At 43.8% G+C, this 19403-nt stretch overlaps 1 protein-coding gene across 3 annotated transcripts in view; it reads left to right on the forward strand.

Annotated features, from left to right (window-relative positions):
- ARID3A (AT-rich interaction domain 3A) overlaps positions 1-19181 on the forward strand; it is an 80803-nt gene extending 61622 nt beyond the window's left edge. For all 3 annotated transcript variants that reach the window (XM_074204484.1, XM_074204483.1, XM_074204485.1), the window contains exons 5-9: positions 12166-12349; positions 13941-14188; positions 15768-16064; positions 16810-16908; positions 18779-19181. In XM_074204484.1, coding sequence (XP_074060585.1) covers positions 12166-12349; positions 13941-14188; positions 15768-16064; positions 16810-16908; positions 18779-19065 — 1115 coding nt within the window. In that variant the 3' untranslated portion in view covers positions 19066-19181. The remainder of the gene's footprint in view (positions 1-12165; positions 12350-13940; positions 14189-15767; positions 16065-16809; positions 16909-18778) is intronic.
- Positions 19182-19403: the final 222 nt, after the last annotated feature.

Genomic DNA, 19403 nt, shown 5'->3' on the forward strand with positions numbered 1-19403 from the left:
TCCATATCCTTCCTTTGCCCAGACTGGCAGGCTGGGATTCTCTTCCCTCCTCATTTCTTCCTCTTTGCTCCATACTTTGCTTCAGGGCTCAGTTGCCTTACCACCTCCTCCGGGAGTGATAGTATGGTAGTGTGTGACTTTTGACATGCTGGTTATGGGATCCTGGCCAGGTCACTGAAGCTCCCCAGACTTCAGAGAACTCTCATACCATAGATTTAAGAGGAGGTGCACATCTGTAATGGCAGAGGGAATTCCCTCACCTGGGAGTACTCTCTTATCACGGAAATAGCATCCTGTCCCATTCCTACATTTATATCTACTTATATATGACCCTCCCTCCCCCCCAAGTAAAATACAAACTCATTGAGAGCTGAAGTGGTTTCTTTTTATTTTGTTTTTTGGTTTCCCTAGCACCTAGCATACTTCTTTGCTGACTTGGATTGAATGGAAAGGGCACTGAAATCTATAAGGATAGTTCCCCCTTCCTTTACCCCCTTTTCTTACCCCACCTTCTTTGGTGTAAAAGGACTTAGGTTTGAATTCCAGCTCTTGATTTCTCTGGACCTCATTTTACCCATGTGTAAAAGGAGAAGTTTGGATTAGGTGACCTCTGAGGTCCCTTCCAGCTCTGATCCTTGGATCCCATGCTCCCTTTTCCTCATCTAGCCTCCTGTAATACAGACTATGCCCCTCATTTGTCCCTTATCACATTCTACCTTGTGCAAGGGACATTTGTATCCCTGTCTTATCAGAACAGAAAAATACTATCCTCCTGTGAGAGAGCATTACTGGCGGCTGGTAATATGTCCAGGAGGGCTTGGGGGCCCTCCTTGCCATAGGCCCAGAGGGTGGACAGCATTGGAATACCTCCAGGGAAGGATCCTCCAAGGCCCCTGATTCAAATCTCTTCCACATGTCTAAGGCGTGGTCATTCAACCTCTACTTGGAGTCCTCCAGTGAGGGGGGGGGATTATTTTCTGAGACCATCCACAATTTTTTCTTTTTTAAAACAATGGCCATCACTTTTGTTTAGCTCTAAGTATTAGGAAAAATCTGCAAACCTTGAATGTAAATCTGATTCCGGAAACCTTCCCCCCCCCCCCTTCTCCCATTATTGCCTCCTGAGGCCAAAGAAACAGCAAATTTAACCCCTCTTCCATAAGCCTTGAAGACGACCACCCAGGTCCTACCTAAATCATCTCTTCTTCCTACTAGATATTGCCAGTGCCTTCAGCCAATTCTATTAAGGTCTCCAATCTTCTTTCCATCTTCTCCCTCCTCTGAATGCAATCCAGTTTGTCAAAAGTCAGTTTAGGTGGGGCAGTAGAGAGAGCCCTGATCTGGGAGGTCAGAAAGACCTGAGTTTAGATGCAGCTTCAGACACTTTTTTAACTTTGTGCCCCTGGGCAAATCACTTCACCCTGTTTGCCTCAGTTTCCCCATCTGTTAAATGATCTGGAGAAGGAAATGGCAAACCACTCCAATCTCTTTGCCAAAAAAAATCCCCAATAGGGTCAATCAGACATGACTGGAATGCAACAGCAAAAATTATCGTTATTAAAATATGGTACCCAGAGCTGAACCAATAGTTCAGTACAGAGGGTAAGTAAAATGTGCCCTTAAAACATCCTTGTGATAGTGGAGGAAAAGGTGGGTCAACATTCCCTCCTCAAGATATTGCAAAGTCCTGGTTTTTCCCAGTCCTGTAGGACTGGGAGCCAACCAGTAATTAGACTTGGGTGCCATCCCAAGCATCTACTGTATTTAAAAGTTGCATTGCTGGGCTTGCGGTCCCCCTGAGATCCTTGGATCTTTTTCACATGACCTGTTGTCTAACCATGTCTACACTTTGCTACTCTTACACAGTTGGTATTTTGAAGTCTTATGAACACTTGCCTTGACCATCTTATTCTGGGGTATCTTAGTCCTTTTAGATCTCAGGAACCTGCTTTGTTCTTGATTGTGTTCTCCCCTCGTGATCTAAATGATGTGCGAGTGTGAGGGGGTAGCAGGATAAAGAGGAAAGAATAAGGAGATCTAAGTTCAAACAACCCCACTGATACCTCTGATTTGTTAGAGAACTGTAGGCAAGTCCTTTCTTTCTGGACCTCATTTTCTTGTAAATAGAATCACATACTAGGAGATAGAAGGGATTACAGGAATTTTAGTCCAGCCCAACACCTCCATTTTACAGATAAGGAAAATGAAACCCACAGATGAGAAGGGACTTGACCAAGGTCACCCATCCAGTTATTAAAAGAATTAGGTATCCTAGCATTCTCTACCCAAGAGAGCAGATATCTCTTACTTGGCGGATGGGATAGGGATCAGGTATCTTTTTTTTTTTAAGATTTTAGATTTAAGCATGTTTCATCCACAGAACCAGACCCCTACATCTCCTTGACAACTAGCTTCCCACCCCCCACCCCCACATCGTTCCTTATCTGGGATGGGTCTACTGGCTGCTGGGAATGAATGGAGCTCTCTGTAAACCAGGCCCTCCCCACCACTCTTCCATGAATAGGTTTTGCCCTCCCTGCTCAGGGTTATTCTATAAACATCCTTTTCCCCCAGCCCTATCCCTCACACAAAGCCTGAAGCCTAGCTCAGCACAGCTGGGGGTGGAGAATGGGGGGGGGGGCACAGCCAGGGCTTTGGTCTGAGGGGATAGGGCAGAGGAAAGGGTAGCAGACGAAATTTCCGGGTGGGCTTCTCCAACAAAAGGGCCTTCAACTTAAATTCCTGGCAGGGGGTTGCAAGGAAGAAGGGATGTTTCCGTTTTATGGGAGTGGGCTAGTTGTCAGAGCCTGGTCTTTGGGTGGTTCTTCCCCTTCCTCCCCCCTTTGCTCAAGTCAAACTGGATAACTCTTCTCTGTCTTCCCCTCCTCATAACTGCCCTTCCAAGTTCCTTCTTTTCTTTCTTGGTTGTTTAACACATCTAATCTTAGCTTTGGTTCACACAACCTCAGGGTTTGGAAGGATATTACTATTGAACAGAGGTTGTGGACCATCAGTTTGAAGGTTTCAAAACTTATGAATTTGCAAGTGAATATGAAAGAGAGAGAGAGAGAGAGAACACGAACGAGAATGACCTGGGGGAGGGAGGGGGACAGTGAGAAGGAGAGGGAGAGAGTTCTTAAACAGTCTTTTACTGTCTGTCATTCTTTTTTTTTTGCTTTCTAAGAGATTATTCACAGTAATCTTTCTCGTTTTTATCTTTGCAATGTCTATCTTTCATTCTCCCCTCCCTTCTTCCCTCCTTTTCCTTTCTTTCCTTTTCTTTCCTCCCTCCTTTTCTTCCCTCCCTCCCTCCCTCCCTTTTCTTCCCTCCCTCCCTCCCTTCCTTCCCTCCTTTCCTTCCTTCCTTCCTTCCTTCCTTCCTTCCTTCCTTCCTTCCCCCTTCCTGTCTCTCTTATCTCTTTTTACAGTAAGCAGCCTCTTTCTTTTTCCCATTCTTCTCTTTCTTATTTCTCTTTGTATGGTGGCCTCCCCCACCACATCTCTCAATCTTTCTTTGTCTTTCTCAGCAAACAAAATCTCCTTCCCCTTTTCTTTTTGTCCTCTTTCTCTATCTTACCCATTTCTCCTCCCTTTCCTATCTTCTTTCCTTTTTCCTGCCCTTTCTTTTTCCCTCTCTCTATCTCTTTCTCAATAAACACGAGCTCTCTCTGGCCTTTTATGAGGGAAGAGGCCAATTACCAGGGCCCCAGAAGGTTGATTGCATTGTTGTCTATAACCTAACCTATCTCCACATCTGTTAAATCGAAGTACCCCTGCTGCCGACTTGTGCCTCCAAAGCAATCTCTATGAAAATGTTTTATCTTTGTAGCAAGGCATTGGGTTGAATCCCTTGAGTGTGTTGGTGCTCCCACAAAAGCCCCTCAAAAAACTTGGCACAGAACTAGACCAGATCCCAGCCCCCCCTCCCCGGCCAGTTACCAGGATATAGCCCTTCCTCACACTAAGAATGCAGGCGTAGTTCTCAAAGTCTGAATGTCATTTCTCAGGACTTGACAATAGGGATTTTCTTCTGCCTAGAAACATAGAAGAGACCCCAGGATCCCTCTTAATTTACAGATAAATTGAGGATTAGAACAGTAGTGACTTGCCCAAGGTCATACAGGTCCTATTTGTCAGGAGGAAGGTTCTCTGCCTTCAGAGCCCTGTTGGATTGAGTTCTATGCTCACTGAACTAGTTTGGGGAATGTGCTTTCCCATTGATAGAAAAGCTAGGGTCTATATCATCTCTGATTCATTGCTTAAGAATGAACCAGATTGCTTCCCTTTCTGGACCCTCTAGGAGTTCAGACTCTGGAAGTGGGGGAAAAAAAATAAGGAGGTGCTTGGGGGGAAAAAAATCTCAGCTCCCAGGTTCTGGATAGAAGTGATGGTATCTGAAAACAGCCTTTGATTTCTCTACCTGTCTCTCCCTCCATTCATCTCTCCATCTATGGCATCTCCCTCTCCATCTGTCTCTTTGTTTCTTCTCACTGTCTTTCAGTCTTTGGTCCTTTCTTTGACTTAAGTATTTTTTAACCAGCCCCTCTTTCATTTTTTTCATTCATTGTTTCTGATTCAGCCTTACCTAGCTAGAATAGGACCTCATGCTTTTGCAGCTGCCTAGACCCCCTCCCACCCCACCCCGCCCCACCCCAATATTTCCTCCTGGCCACCTCTGGCCTTTGAGTTCAGGGTTTGCAAGGTCAGAGTTGGCCCCTTGCCACATGTACGTGTTAACCAGGACCAGGACAAATTCCTTGTTTGCTCTTAGAATGGAACTGCCAACCTATCAAGGCCCTCACACTTCCTGTCTGGGTCCCTGAGTGGACTTTGACTGAGGTTTGTTGTTCAGCCTCCCTTCTGGGTTCCCTTAGGTTGTGCAACTCCTCAGCATTGTGCAAAATGCATGCCTCATCTGTGTGTGTGTGTGTGTGTGTGTGTGTGTGTGTGTGTGTGTGTGTGTACGTGTACTCTTGGGTGTCGGATAAGGGATTCCTACACTTGGATGGGATTACTCCGAAAGTCCCTGACTATCAGTTAGATTCTAGAATGCTGAGATTCTAACTCTACTATAATTTTTACAGCCCTAGATTCTAAGATTTCAGACTTTCAGATCTTCAGGGTGTTATGATTTTAAGTCTCTGGGATTCTAGATTCAGAAAAGCAAGATTCGTAGCTTCAGAGAGTTGAAACTTCTGGGTTCTTAATAGGAATAACATCAAACAAGCTTATTCAATTCTGAGTTTCTAATATCTTAAGATTTAAGCTCTTGAGAGTCTTTTTTTTATTTGAGGCAATCATGGTTAGGTGACTTTCTCAGGGTCACACTGCTAATAAGTGTCTGAGGCTGAAACTCAGATCCTCCTTTCTTCAAGAGACTCTACTTATCTACTGTGCCACCTGGCTGCCCCAAGCTCTTGAGATTCTAAGATTATCTTTTTGTTATTTTGAAATGGTGGCCCATCAACCTATCAAAGAACTGTGGTTATGGTACAATGAGACAATGGGTGGAAAAAAAATTATGGCACAGTGGGAAAAGTATTGGGCCTGGAGTTAGGGAGATATTAGTTCAAATCTAACCTCAGCTATCTACTCAACTATGACAAAATTCATAATATCTGTCTGCTGCTTCAGCTTCCTCATCTCTAAAATGAGAATAATAATAGCACTCCAGAGTTATTGGAAGGACCAAATGAGAAATTATTTACAAAGAGCTTTGCAAACCTTAAAGCATTATATAAGTGCTAGCCTTTGTTATTATAGATTATCTAGTTTTTTTAATTTATTTTTTTAAGGCAATAGAGTTAAGTGACTGACCCAAGGCAACACAGCTAGGTAATTAAGTGTCTGAGGTCGGATTTGAACTCAGGTCCTCCTGACTCCAAAGCTGGTGCACTAGCCACCCCTTTTAATTTATTTTTTTTTAATTTTCCAATTCCATGCAAGATAGTTTTCAACATTCATCCTTTTATATGTTTTTGAGTTCCATATTTTTCTACCTTACCTTCTCCCCCCCTCATGTCAGTGAGCAATCTGCTGTTGGTTGTACATGTATAATCGTGTTTAACATAGTTCCATAGTAGACGTGTTATGAAAGAGGAATTAGTGCTAAGGGGGGAAAAAAACCATGAGAAAGAAAGAAAAACATAAAAGAAGTTTTAAAAAGTGAACATAGTGTGGTCTTCTTCTGCATTTAGACGCCATAGGTTTTTTCCCTCAGGATGTGGATGGCATTTTTCATAACAAATCGTACCTAATCTATTCCACTGTTCCACTTCTCTATGTCTTGCCAGTTCCAGACAGTTTTGATGACTGTCACTTTATAAATACAGTTTTAGATCTGGTACGGCTAGACCCCTTCTTTTGCATTTTTTTATCATTAATTCTCTTGATATTTTTGACCTTTTTTTTGTTCCTCCAGATGAATTTTGTTACTAATTTTTCTAACCCTGTAAAATAATTTTTGGAAGTTTGATTGGTATGGCACTAAATTAAGATACAGTTTTGGTACAGCACTGAGTTAAGATATAATTCTTGACTTTCAGAGGTTTAAAATCTAGTAGGACAATTTTTTTAAATGGTGGTGGTGGTGGTGGTGGTGGTCATCGTGGTCGTGGTGGTGGTGGTCATCGTGGTCGTGGTGGTGGTGGTCAGATAACAATGATAATAAACTTTTCAAGTTGGTAAACTGCTTCAGTCCTTTGTTATCAAGGAGGACCAAAACAACATCACTATGTTGGAGATAAGTTACAATGTCCCCAACTGTGGCCAATGAGACCAATATACCGCAGGTCAGACATGTGATCATTTGGGATTCTGTAGTCTAAGAGTAAATGGCTTGTCCAGAATCATACAGCTAGTAAATATTGAAGGCAAGACTTGAACTCAGATTTTAATTTATTTATCCCAACTCTAACTGGGATGTATTCACAGGGTCTCCTAGCTGTGGTTTAAAAGCAGTCCCTTTCCTCCCTTCTCAGTCTTGATTGTACAGTCAGCCATTTCAATGATATGTATTCCAAAACCTTTCAATTCTTTATTTCCATGACTTCCTGTTGTCCTAGCCTCATGGGGTAGCACTTTCCTGGATTTGGATCCAAGCCAACCTAAAACTAGATCCTACATCAGTTACCTTCTAGCTATGTGACTTTAGATCAGAGAGTTATTGGTAACCTTTGCTGGAGCAGTTTCAGTACAATGATAGGGACAAAGTCAGATTATTGGAATCTGAAATATGGCTCAGTGGGAAGAATCCTGACTTCTGGAGTCACCAGACCTGGGTTCGATCGTACCTCAGATACACGTAGTAACTTGTATGACCTTGGGTCATTCTCTTAACATTTCCCATCTTCCCTTCCTCCTCACCCTCCTGCCCCAGGTCTGTTTCCTCATATATAAGATTGGTTTGGATTCATGGCCTCTATCTTAGATTAATGAGTCTATGATCATAAATTTAGAGCTAGAAGGAACCTTAGATGCCATCAAGTCTAACCCTACCCTCTCATTTTTACAGATAAGGAAACTTAAGGCACAAAGAAGTTAACAGAATTATCCAGGGTCATATAGATTTTAAGTATCTAAGGTGAGATTCGAACTCAGGTTTTCCCAACTCCAAGTCACTGCCTCTGTGATTGAAGTAGGTCAGTAAGGAAATGTAGATCTCCCTTTCTAGACATTTTGCAGGAATGAGAATATCAAGGAATAAATCTAAGCAGTAATGGTGGGGATGGTTATTTGTTAGGATTAGAATAAGGATATTTCTAGAAAGAGAGAAAGGTAGGAGAGAGAAAAGAGCCTGGAACAGAGACCCAGAGGAAATGGGAAGTAATGGGATAGTTGGAGGGAGTTGCCCTGGTAAGAAGGAGGGAGCTTGTCTTCTGAAAGCAGAGGAAGAGAATGAAGGAAGACAGGTTTTGAGATATAGAGGGTAGAGAAGGGGATGTAATTACCTACTGATAAAGGGGAATCAGAGTCAATTTGTAACAGCCTCAGCATGAAGTGTGATTCAGAGAGGAATAAAAAAAAATCAGTCAACAAATATTTTATTTTATTTTCACCGTAAAACCATGAATTTCTATTTCACAATGTTAGAATGTTTTGAAAAATCAAATAAGTCCTACAGATTGTTTTCAGAGCTACTTTTTCTCTGTTTCCTTCTAAATTTTCTTTTATTATGTGCTGTGTACTTTTTTAGGGAGTCTTTAAAAATTTTTTAACATACATTTTTATTTAACTTTTTAGTTTCAAATTCTGTTCCTCCATCTCTCCCTTTTTCCCCTCCCTCACCACCCTACCTCATCCTAGAGATGGCTAACATTAGATACAAATGTATTTGTGTGAATGGGGGGGGACCCTACTACACATACTTCTTTTATCAGTTCTTTCTCCGGAAGGAGATAATATCTTCCTTCAAAGATTAAATATTTATTTTAAAAAGAGCTGCTGTGCAGTTGTGAGAGCTCAGTTTAAGGAGTGTGAATATAGAGTCACTTGGGATTGGGGGTTCTTCTAGCAGCTCAGGAAAGTAGGTAATAAAGGGAGGTGATCTGGGATTGCAGATTATGGGGATCTAGATTTAGAGCTAGAAGGAACCTTAGAGGCTATTGAACCCAACTCTTTTTTTTTCTCCCTCAGAAAGGTTCTTTAATAAATCAGAATGCATATCAATTGTAGATCCAGCCCCACTAAAAATAATATTTATTGTTTTTCACCAAACTTAGGCTTCTCTTATGAATACCAAATCAAATCATCAGAGTAAAAACATCAAGGGAAAATTAAGATTTCATCTTATGAAATGGAAACAAAAATGAACAAAAAACATTCATCATTTCACTAGCTTAGACATTTGACATTAGGGAAAGAAATAATTTTGCTGAACTAAATGCGTTTCTTTAGGAATTATCTGGATTTGCTGAGAACTTTTGTGCCCAGCAGTTTTCTCTAAAACATTTATGATTTGAATAAAGGGGGAAAAGGAAAATGAGTGCTGCAATAGATACCTGAAGTTGGGTTCCAATCTCTATCATTAATGAGGATTCTAATTTCAAGTAAGTCTCTTACTTCTCTGGGCCTCAATTTCTTCCTTTTTAAATTGAGATGGCTTGACTAGATAGTGTCTCTGGTCCCTCCCAACTTGAAAATCATATGTAACATCATCAATCATCTGATTTTTACAGATGAGGAAACTGAGGCACGGGCAAGTTAAGCAAATTGCCCAAAGTCATCAGACAGTATTTGAACCCAGAGTCAGGGCTCTTTCCACTAAACCACACTGCTTCAAATTTCTATAACATGACTTCTATCCTCATAGCTCTACTGAAATCACTCTATCCAGGATTTCAGTGATTTCCTAACTGAGGCTTAGAGAATAGGAACATTGTGTACAAGTCACAGAGTCAAATTTCAAGTCAATATGGGGGGAAATTTCCTAATCATCAGAGCTGTTGAGAAATGGAATAACCTGCCTTGAGGAGATAGTGAGTTCCCCATCTCTGGAGGTTTCCAAGCAGAGTCCACTTGTCAGGAACATTGTAGAGGGGATTCTGCTCTGGTACGGACTGGGCTAGTTTGTCTCTGAAATCCCTTCCATTTCAGTCCCACTACCTCTTTGACTTTAGTGTGGACTCTGTGGGGAGGACCTGTTGGTGATAAAGCAGAAAAGGAATTTTGGAGCCAAAATGCAGAGGGCTTTGAATGCCAGGCTAAAGATTTTGGAACTTGGAATTCCCTGGAGGTGGTGATTTTCCCAGCTGTCATTTGCTACCCATCCATCCAGTTTGAGCCTAAAAAGCTAATGAACTGCATTGAATGAAGTAGGGCTTCCAGGAATAAGGAGAGGGGAGGGAGGAAAGGGGAGATAGTCCCTTTAGTTCTTTGTCCTGCCCAGGTCAGACTACACCTGGAGTGTTGCATTCAGTTCTGTTAGGAAGGACATAGATCATCTAGAGGGTGTCTAGTGGTGGGTGACCAAGGAGGTGAGGGTCTTGAGGTCCAACCTGTCCTGTAACAATCAATAGAAGGAGCTGGGCTTGTTTGTTTTGAAGGAAGGGAGGGCCAGGAGAACGAGCTTCAAGTATCAGATAGATATAGGAAGAATTAGTCTTTTGTTTGGCACTGGAGAGCAGAACCAGGAGGCCATTGGAGGGTAGATGTCCCATAGACTTTTTCACAATTAGAGCCCAACAAAAGTAGAATGAGATGCTTCTGGAGATGTCCAGAGTCCTTCCCTTTTGTGGCAAAGGTTGGGCAGCCACTCATCAGGTGTGTAGCAGTAGGCATCTTTCCAGGTAACATTCAGAGCAGATGCCAGCTGACATTCAATATTTCTTCCTTTGGACCTGAGCCAGAACAGGCATAAAACTTTTTTAAAAAAAATTTTGGTTCCCTCCTATAATTGCCAATGTTTTCCTTTTTTTCTCATGGAGAAGGAAGGTGTGTTATGTTTGGGTTGGAACGGTGGTGACTGGGTACACGTAATTATTGGTTTATGACTTGAGTCTGTTGAACTTGTCTGCAGTGAGTCCAGGGCAGGCAGTCTACCAGGAATGTATTCATTCATAGAAGTTAACAAACCCTTTTTTAAGTGCCTGCTATGATGGCAGGCATGCTTAACATTATAGAGGTAATCCCTGCCCTCAAAGAGCTTACATTCTGCAAGAGGAACAAACAGTGAAGACTGGGAAACAAATTAAATCCAGAGGATGAGAGCATTGAGAGCTGAAGGTGGAGGAGGGGAAGGGAGGGAGGAATCTCTAGTATAGGTGGTGACAAGGCCCTAAAGGAAAGAAGGGTAGGTGGCGAGAAGTGGATAGAGTACCAGGCCTAGAATCAGGAGGACCTGAATTTGAATCCAACTGCAGACATTTACTAGCTATGTGACCCTGGGCAAGTCACTTCACCCTGTTTGCCTCAGTTTTCTTATCTATAGAATGAGCTGGAGAAGGAAATGGTAAACCACTCCAATATCTTTTACCAGGAAAAACCCAAATCAGATTGTGGAGAGTTCGACAGGGAGAGTTTATTCACTATTGTATTTTTGAAAGTGACCCCTATATTTAGACCAAGACAAAGTTGAAAAAATCATAGGTCAATTAAAAAAAACTTTCTATTAAAATTGTATTGATTTTGCTTGTTTTGACATTTTTCTCAATGTATCCAAAATGGAACTCATCTTTCTTTTTTCTTTTTTTTTTTAATTTTATTTTTCCTGGGGCAGCTAAATGGTGCAGTGGATAGAGCACCAGCCCTAGAGTCAGGAGGACCCAAGTTCAAAGCTAGTCTCAGATACTTAATAATCACCTAGCTGTGTGACTTTGGGCAAGTCACTTAACCCTTGCAAAAAAAAATACAAAAACCAGCATATTTTTTCCCCCAGTTACATGCATGAACAAGTTTCAACATTCACTTCCAAAACCTTGAATTCCAAATTCTCTCCCATTTTCTCCCACCCTGGAAACTCATCTTTCCACCCATTCCCTCTCCCCAATTCCCCTGTTACCATCAAAGGTACCACCATTCTTCTGTTACCCAACCTCCAAACTGAGATGTCAAACTCAATTTGCACCCTCATTCACTCACCTGTGTCCAGGCTCTTGCCAAATCTTGGCATTTCCACCCTTATGATTTATTTCCCATATGTCCTCTTTAGGCCATTCATCATTCATCACTTCCTGCCTGAATTAGTAACAATAACCTTCTTACAATAACCTTGATCTCTCTGCTTTTAAGTTTCTCTCCCTTCTAATCTGTCAAACTGATTTTCCTAAAGTATAGATAGGTCTGCTGCTTCTCACAACACTTCATTTCCCATCTCCATGTCTTTATATTAGCTGTGCCCCAGACCTAGAATGTGCTTCCTCCTTATTTCTGAATTTTGGAATCCCTGGCTTCCTTCAAAATTCAACTCAAATTCCTCTCCTGCAGGCCTTTCCTGATTCTCCTTAATGCCAGTTCCTTCCTTCTAAGACTGTCGCTAGTTTGTCCATCTATAGAATGTGAACATATTTGTTTACATGTTACTTCCCCTATTAAACTATGGGCTCCTGGAGGGCAGGCACTGTTTTCCCTTTCTTTATAACCCCAGTGCTTGGCACAGTGCCCAGGACTTAATGGGCACTAAATAAACATTTGTTGATTGATCATCCTGTCTCATCTCTCCCTTGGCAGGGACCCCAGTGAATCGGATCCCCATCATGGCAAAACAGGTCCTGGATTTGTATATGCTCTACGTGTTGGTGACTGAGAAGGGTGGCCTAGTAGAAGTGATCAACAAGAAACTATGGCGGGAGATCACCAAGGGCCTCAACCTGCCCACTTCTATCACTAGTGCTGCCTTCACCCTGCGAACGCAGTGAGTCCCTTTCTCAGAGGTGGGGGTGCGTGGAGAGCTGAACCCAGAGTCAGAAGATCTGAGTACAAATCCTGATTTAGACACTTACCAGCTATAGGATCCTGGATATGTGTGCCTCACTTTCCTTTCTAGCTATGCAACCACATCATTTGTCAACCTCAGTTTCCCCAACTATAAAACAGGAATAATAATAGCTTCTCTTTTCCAGGGTGATTACGAGTATATTTGTAAAGCACAAAATCTGACACATAAAAAGGGGTTAATAAAACTAACCTCCCTTCCTTTCTTTCCTTTCCTTCCATACTCTCCTTTTCTTCTTTACTCCTATTTTTTCTTCCCTCCCTTCCCTACCCTTTCCTTCCTTTTCTTTTCCTTCCCTTTTCCTTCCCTTTCCTTTTTTTATTCTTTTCCCTTTCTTTCCTTCCTTTCCTTTCTCCCTTTCCTTTCCTTTTTTTTCTTCCTTTCCTATCTTTCCAAAGGGAAAGTTGAAAGAAAGGGTTAGAATAACAATAAAACTCATTTCTCTGGCATTTCTTTCACAGCAACTTTGTAAGCTAGTCATCTTAATAATGTTATTCCCATTTTATAGATGGAGAAACTGAGGCCCAGAGTGGTGACTTTTTCCTAGTCATTCAGCTAGTCAGGGTGAGAGAGCTGGGACCTGAACCCTTTGCCTCCAAATCCAGAGCTAAACTCTCCACTGCATGATGAAAATTCCTTTTTTTTATTAGACAAATTAGGCAGAATTCAAAATTAGGCAGATTTCAAAACAGTGTGGACCTTAGTAGACTCAGTTCAGGTATGCCTTACTTTAAGAAAATCAAGATTTACAAAAGAACTAGAACTAGAAGGAAATCTGATATCATTCAATTGTGTCAAACTCTTCACATTCCTATTTGAGGTTTTTTTTTAATTAAAGCTTTTGTTTATTTTGAGTTTTACAATTTTTCCCCCAATCTTATTTCCCTCCCCCCACCCCCCACAGAAAGCAATTTGCCAGTCTTCACATTGTTTCCATGTTGTACATTGATCCAAATTGAGTGTGATGAGAGAGAGAAATCATATCATTAAGGAAAAAGCAAAGTATAAAAGATAACAAGATCAGACAATAAGATAGCAGTTTTTTTTTCTAAATTAAAGGGAGTAAGTCCTTGAACTTTGTTCAAACTCCATAATTCTTTATCTGGATACAGATGGTATTCTCCATTGCAGACAGCCCCAAATTGTCCCTGATTGTTGCACTGATGGAAGGTTAATCATCACCCCCATGTTGCTGTTAGAGTGAACAGTGTTTTTCTGGTTTTGCTCCTCTCACTCAGCATCAGTTCATGCAAATCCCTCCAGGCTTCCCTGGATTCCTGTCCCTCCTGGTTTCTAATAGTACAATAGTGTTCCATGACATACGCATACCACAGTTTGCTAAGCCATTCCTCAATTGAAGGACATTTACTGGATTTCCAATTCTTTGCCACCACAAACAGGGCTGCTATGAATATTTTTGTACAAGTGATGTTTTTACCCTTTTTCACATGATAAAAATTCTTCAAGTTTCTTTTTCCTTTCTTCTCTCTTCTCCTCATCCCTATGCCAGATACATGAAATACCTGTATCCCTATGAATGTGAGAAACGTGGGTTGAGCAACCCCAGTGAGTTACAGGCTGCCATCGACAGTAACCGGCGGGAAGGCCGCCGCCAGGGCTTCGGGGGCTCCCTCTTTGCCTACTCTCCAGGAGGAGCCCACAGCATGCTGTCCTCACCGAAGCTGCAGGTGGCCCCCCTGGGACTGCCAGCCAATAGCAATGGAGGAGCCATCGCCCCAACCCAGAAGATCAAAAAAGGTTAGAATGGGCTGGGTCCAGAGTCTCAGGGAAGGCCTAATGCCCACTGTAGCTCCCCCTCCCCCCTTCCCCCTGTATCCTCACCAAACCCCTAGGAGGGCTACCTAGGAAAGGGTTATTCCACACATTTTCCAAAGGAAAGATGAGACTTAGGGAAGGGACAGTGCTTTGTTATTATAGCCAAGTTAGAAATAGAAACAGAGCCACAAACTCAGATCCCTTGGTTCCTAGTTGAGGTTCTTTATAGGAAGACCCAGTTTGATGTCTTTAAGAAATTCAGAGGCAGCATGATATGTCCTAGATAGTCAGTCTACAAGCACTTGAAGCATTGTGCAAAGTACTGGGAAAAATAAAAACAGCCCCTTCCCTCAGGGAGCTTCTGTTCTAATGGAGGAAACATGTTACATATAGGTACCTTAAAGATAGCTAGAAAATAGATGGCAGGTGAGTTTAGAGGGGAAGACACTAGCAGCTAGCAGCTGGGAGACCCGGCAAAGGTCTCCTGTGGAAGGTAGAATTTGAGTTGGGAAAGCCAAGGGACAGAACCTTCCAACCATGATGGAATAGCAAAGTATAAAGGCTTTGGGGTAGGAGATAATAGGGTGTGATATTTGAGGAATATCAAGTAGGCTGATGGTTGACTAGATTAATAGTGATGATGGGTGAAAAGAATGAAAAAAGAAGAAAGGGACCAAAGTATGGAAAGCTTTAAAAGCCAAAGGAGTTTATATTTGATCCTAGACTTAGAATCCCAAAGACCTGGGCTCAAATCCCCTCCCTGACCTAGGCAGTCACATGATCTCTCTGGGTCTCAGTTTACTTATCTGTAAAATGAACTGGAGTAGTTTCATTGACCGCTAGATACTCTTCCAGTTTTACATCTTTGAAAGAGGGAAGCCAATCTTCCCAGTAAAACCTATGAAAGTCTTTCTCACCTCAGGACAGTTTTGGTTATGGAGTGCTTTTCAAAAGTCTGCCATTTTGGAACTGATAATCTGCTAGGACATGGAAGAAAATTCCAGTTGTCCAAGTCAAGCTATGCATTTATGTGTGTAAAGTAGAGGTGAGGATAAAGATCATGGCCCAGCAAAGGGAAAAATCATGGAGGTGAAGGCTCCCTAAAGGAATCAGTATTGTTTAATTAAGCTCAGCCTTGAGGCAGGGGATCAGCTTAGGAGTAAGGACTTTCCTGCCCCAAGAGTTCCAGTGTTCCTGGCCCAACAGTTGAAGGTGGTTGAACCTAGAGAAGAGATTTATTGAGAAGGTGATAGCTGTGGAGGGTCTAAGTGACCATCGTGTGGAGGAGGTCACAGACTTCACTGTGGCTTCAGGAGAGTTGGCTTGGGTCCATGGGAAGACTTTCTAGGGAGGTTGGAGGAAAGATCTAGATAGAGGGAAGAACTTCGGAAGCAAAACAGTCTAAAATGACCGCCTCGATAGTTGAGTTCCCCACCACCAGACGCACGCGGGTAGATGCTTGGATGATCACCAGCGGAGTCTGTAGAGGAGTGTCCTCTGTGGGGTGGGAAGATTGCCCCAAGATCTCTGATCTGTGACTCCATACTTTGCTTCCGCCCAGAGGAGGATTCTTCCATTCCCATCACGGTGCCAAGTCGCCTGCCTGTCTCCTTGGCAGGCCACTCTGTGGTGGCAGCTCAGGCAGCAGCTGTGCAGGCAGCAGCGGCCCAGGCAGCCGTGGTGGCCCAGGCGGCTGCCCTGGAACAGCTGCGGGAGAAGTTGGAGTCTGGTGAGCCTCCAGAGAAGAAGATGGTCCTGGTGGCCGACGAGCAACAGAGACTGATGCAGCGAGCTTTGCAGCAAAACCTCCTGGCCATGAGTGCCCAGCTGCCCATGAGCATCCGCATCAATAGCCAAGGTAACCAGGCCAGGGAGTGGGCAAGGGGGCCAAGATTTTAGAGACCCTAAAACACAGGTTTTGGGGGGTTTTTTTGCAAAGCAAATGGGGTTAAGTGGCTTGCCCAAGGCCACGCAGCTAGGTAATTATTGTCTGAGACCGGATTTGAACCCAGGTACTCCTGACTCCAGGGCCGGTGCTTTATCCACTGCTCCACCTAGCTGCCCCCCCTTAAAACACAGGATGTAAAATTAGGAAGGGCCTTAGAATTTTGTCAGATCTGAGAAGGACCTGAAAACATTTAACATGAACTCCAAGGTTATCTAGACCATACCATTCATTTCTAGATGAGGATACTAAAAGTTGAAAGAAGAAGGGACTAGGCCATTATAACTTCATAACAGAGCTGGGACTCCTAATCCAGGTCTCTTCCTATTAAACCACAATTGCCTCTGACTGACTATTGATATAAAGGTTGCAAAGGAATAGTGTAAATTGAATTATTCACATTTTTACATATGGGCAAGCCATCTGGGGATGAGGCAGGGGTGTCTGAGAGAGGCACCTCTCTTCAGAAAACTTCCAAAGCTCAATCAGAGCAGATTGTAGTTACTAAAGCCTTCCTCCACCAGTGGCACTAAGAAAGAATTCTGGATCTCCCCCCCCCCCCCCCGTCTACTCCCCTCTGGAAAGGCTCTTTACCTCTTCTCCTTTCTCCTCCCCATTAATACTGATCATTTTTCTTCCCCTGCTTCTGCCTCTCTAGCATCAGAGAACCGTCAAGACTCAGCCATGAACCTCGCCAGCACAAATGGCACCAACAGTATTAGCATGTCTGTGGAAATCAACGGTATCATGTATACAGGTATGTTCCAACCTAGCTTTGGCCCCACCTCCCCAAGACCAGGGTCACACCCAGTGTCCATGATGCAGGTTGGGCCACTTCAGAGTCTGGGACTGGAGAATTAGATGTGCAGGAATTTCCTGGATTCTCAGGAGATGGGGTACTCATAGAGAGCAGAGGACTACCAGGGAAATGGTCCCAGATTTTTTCAGTTCAGAAGTGCCTCTTGATTATATGATCTCTGAGGCCTGTCCTTCCAGATTCATGGATTACAGATCCTAGAAATTATCTAATGAGCTCTTTCCTCTCCTCTCCCCTTTCCTCCTCTCCTCTCTTCCTCTCTCTCTTTAAAAATTTTTTTGCAAGGCAATGGGGTAATGTGACTTGCCCAAGGTCACTTGCCCAAATGTCTGAGGCCAGATTTGAACTCAGATCCTTCTGATGACTGGTGCTGTATCTACTGTGCCACCTAGCTGCTCCTCTCTCTCCCCTTTTCTCCTGCTCTTCTCCTTTCTCCTAGAGCCAGGTGGGGTTATTTGCTCCCTTCCTTGGAGATCTTCCAGTAGAGGCTGAGTGACCACTTGTTTCCTAGATGCAGAATTATTTCATTGGAGGTTAACTTAAAGGACAGAGTTGAAAGGGAACCCCTGGGGGCAGCTAGGTGGCACAGTGGATAGAGCACCGGCCCTGGAGTCAGGAGTACCTGGGTTCAAATCTGGCCTTACACACTTAATAATGACGTAGCTGTGTGGCCTTGGGCAAGCCACTTAACCCCGTTTTACCTTGCAAAAAAAAAACCCTAGGGGAAAAAAAGGGAACCTCTGCAGCCATCTCATCCAGCCCACACTTGAACCCCATCCCCTCTGCAGAAAGTAAAGATGCTATAACTATGGGGCTTTGGGCCAGGTCCTTAATCTCACTAGACTTCAGTTGGCTGTTGTTTCAGTCATGTTCAACTCTTAGGGTTTTTGTGACTGAGATACTGGAGGGGTTTGCCATTTCCTTTTCCAGCTTATTTTACAGGTAAGGAAAGTGAGGCAATCAGGGTTAAGTGACTTGCCCAGGGACACAGAGCTAGTAAATGTCCAAAGCAGGATTTGAATTCAGGACAATACTGAATCTTTCTGATTCTCAGCCAGGCTCTTTGGTAAAATAAGGAGTGGAAGTTAGCCCAGGCCCTGCTTGATGACCCCTAGTGCAGAGGAACCTACTGTCTCTCAGACAGTCCTTTCATTTCATTTTTGCAAAGCTTTATCTCATTCTTAGGAAGCTTTTCCTGACAGTAAGCCTAAAGTGACAGTCTACTCACTACCCCCCAGATGGCCTTCTAGATGGCAATCATGTTCCCTCTCACCAACCTTGTTCCTTTGTCCAGTCTTCTAGGCCATGACCTCAAGCCTTCACATTCTCTGGACATTCTCCAGATTATCAGGTCCATCCTAAACTTCAGCATCCATGGTCACTCCAGGTGTGATCCAGATGGCAGAGTAGAGTGGGGACCTCTCCCCTTCCTGTTTCTGGAAGTTTTGCCTCTTTTGTTATTTTTAATTTGTGCACCATATTGTTGACTTACGGAGTTCTTCCTAAAATGTGGTGCTTCTGTGAATCCCATCCCCTCTTTTTATGGATCAGGAAACTGAGGCCCATCCAGAGCAACTAAAGTTATCTAAGTAGAAAATGACAGAATTGGGATTTGGATCTTAGTCCTCTGGTTTGAGATGGAAACATCTTCTGCAGACAAAGCTTCTTGAGGTGGGGTGGGGTTTGAGGAGGTTGCCTGGGGGTCCCCAAGAGAAGGAGGGAGCCCACATTGGCCCCCTTACTCTAGAGCTCTTTATGGCATCATTGGGGAGCAGGCTTGCTGACCCCGGCCCTTTCTGTCCCTTGCCAGGGGTGTTGTTTGCTCAGCCTCCAGGAACCTCAGCTTCTGTTCCAGCCTCCACTCACAACAAGGGTGGCAGTGGTGGTGGTGGCGGCGGCAGCAGCAGCAGTAGTAGCAGTGGCAGCAGCAGTGGCAGCCGAGGAGGGCCCGGTGGAGGGCCCGGCAGTGGAGGCGGCGGCGGCGGCGGCGGTGGCAACAGCAGTGGTGGAGGCAGCAGCAGTGGTGGTGGCTCTCAGGCTGGGGCAACGGGTCTGTCTGTCCCTCCAGCTTCTACCTCGAATAACTCTTTGCCTTAAGCCGCCAAGGGGGCTTGTCCTGTCCCCCCTCCCACCCCCTTTCTCTCCATCTCTTTCTCACCCACATGCTGAGCCCACTGGACTGGTGGGGTAGGGGTGGGAAAGGGAGGCCCCAAAGGGGGGTGAGCAAGGGAGGAACAGGGAGTGGGGGGGTAGGGATGGAGAGAGAATATGCTGGGGAAGGGAAATCAAAATCAGGGAGCTAGAGTTGACACCCCAAGACAGATACACACATACCAGGAAATCTATAAAGAGAATTGAATAAAGCCAGGGGAAAAGAGAAGGAACATTTGAATTTCTCCAGGTTTCGGACCCTCCAAGAAATGGAGCATCAGGAG

This window comes from Macrotis lagotis, chromosome X, assembly GCF_037893015.1.
Source record: "Macrotis lagotis isolate mMagLag1 chromosome X, bilby.v1.9.chrom.fasta, whole genome shotgun sequence".
Taxonomy (NCBI): Eukaryota; Metazoa; Chordata; class Mammalia; order Peramelemorphia; family Peramelidae; genus Macrotis; species Macrotis lagotis.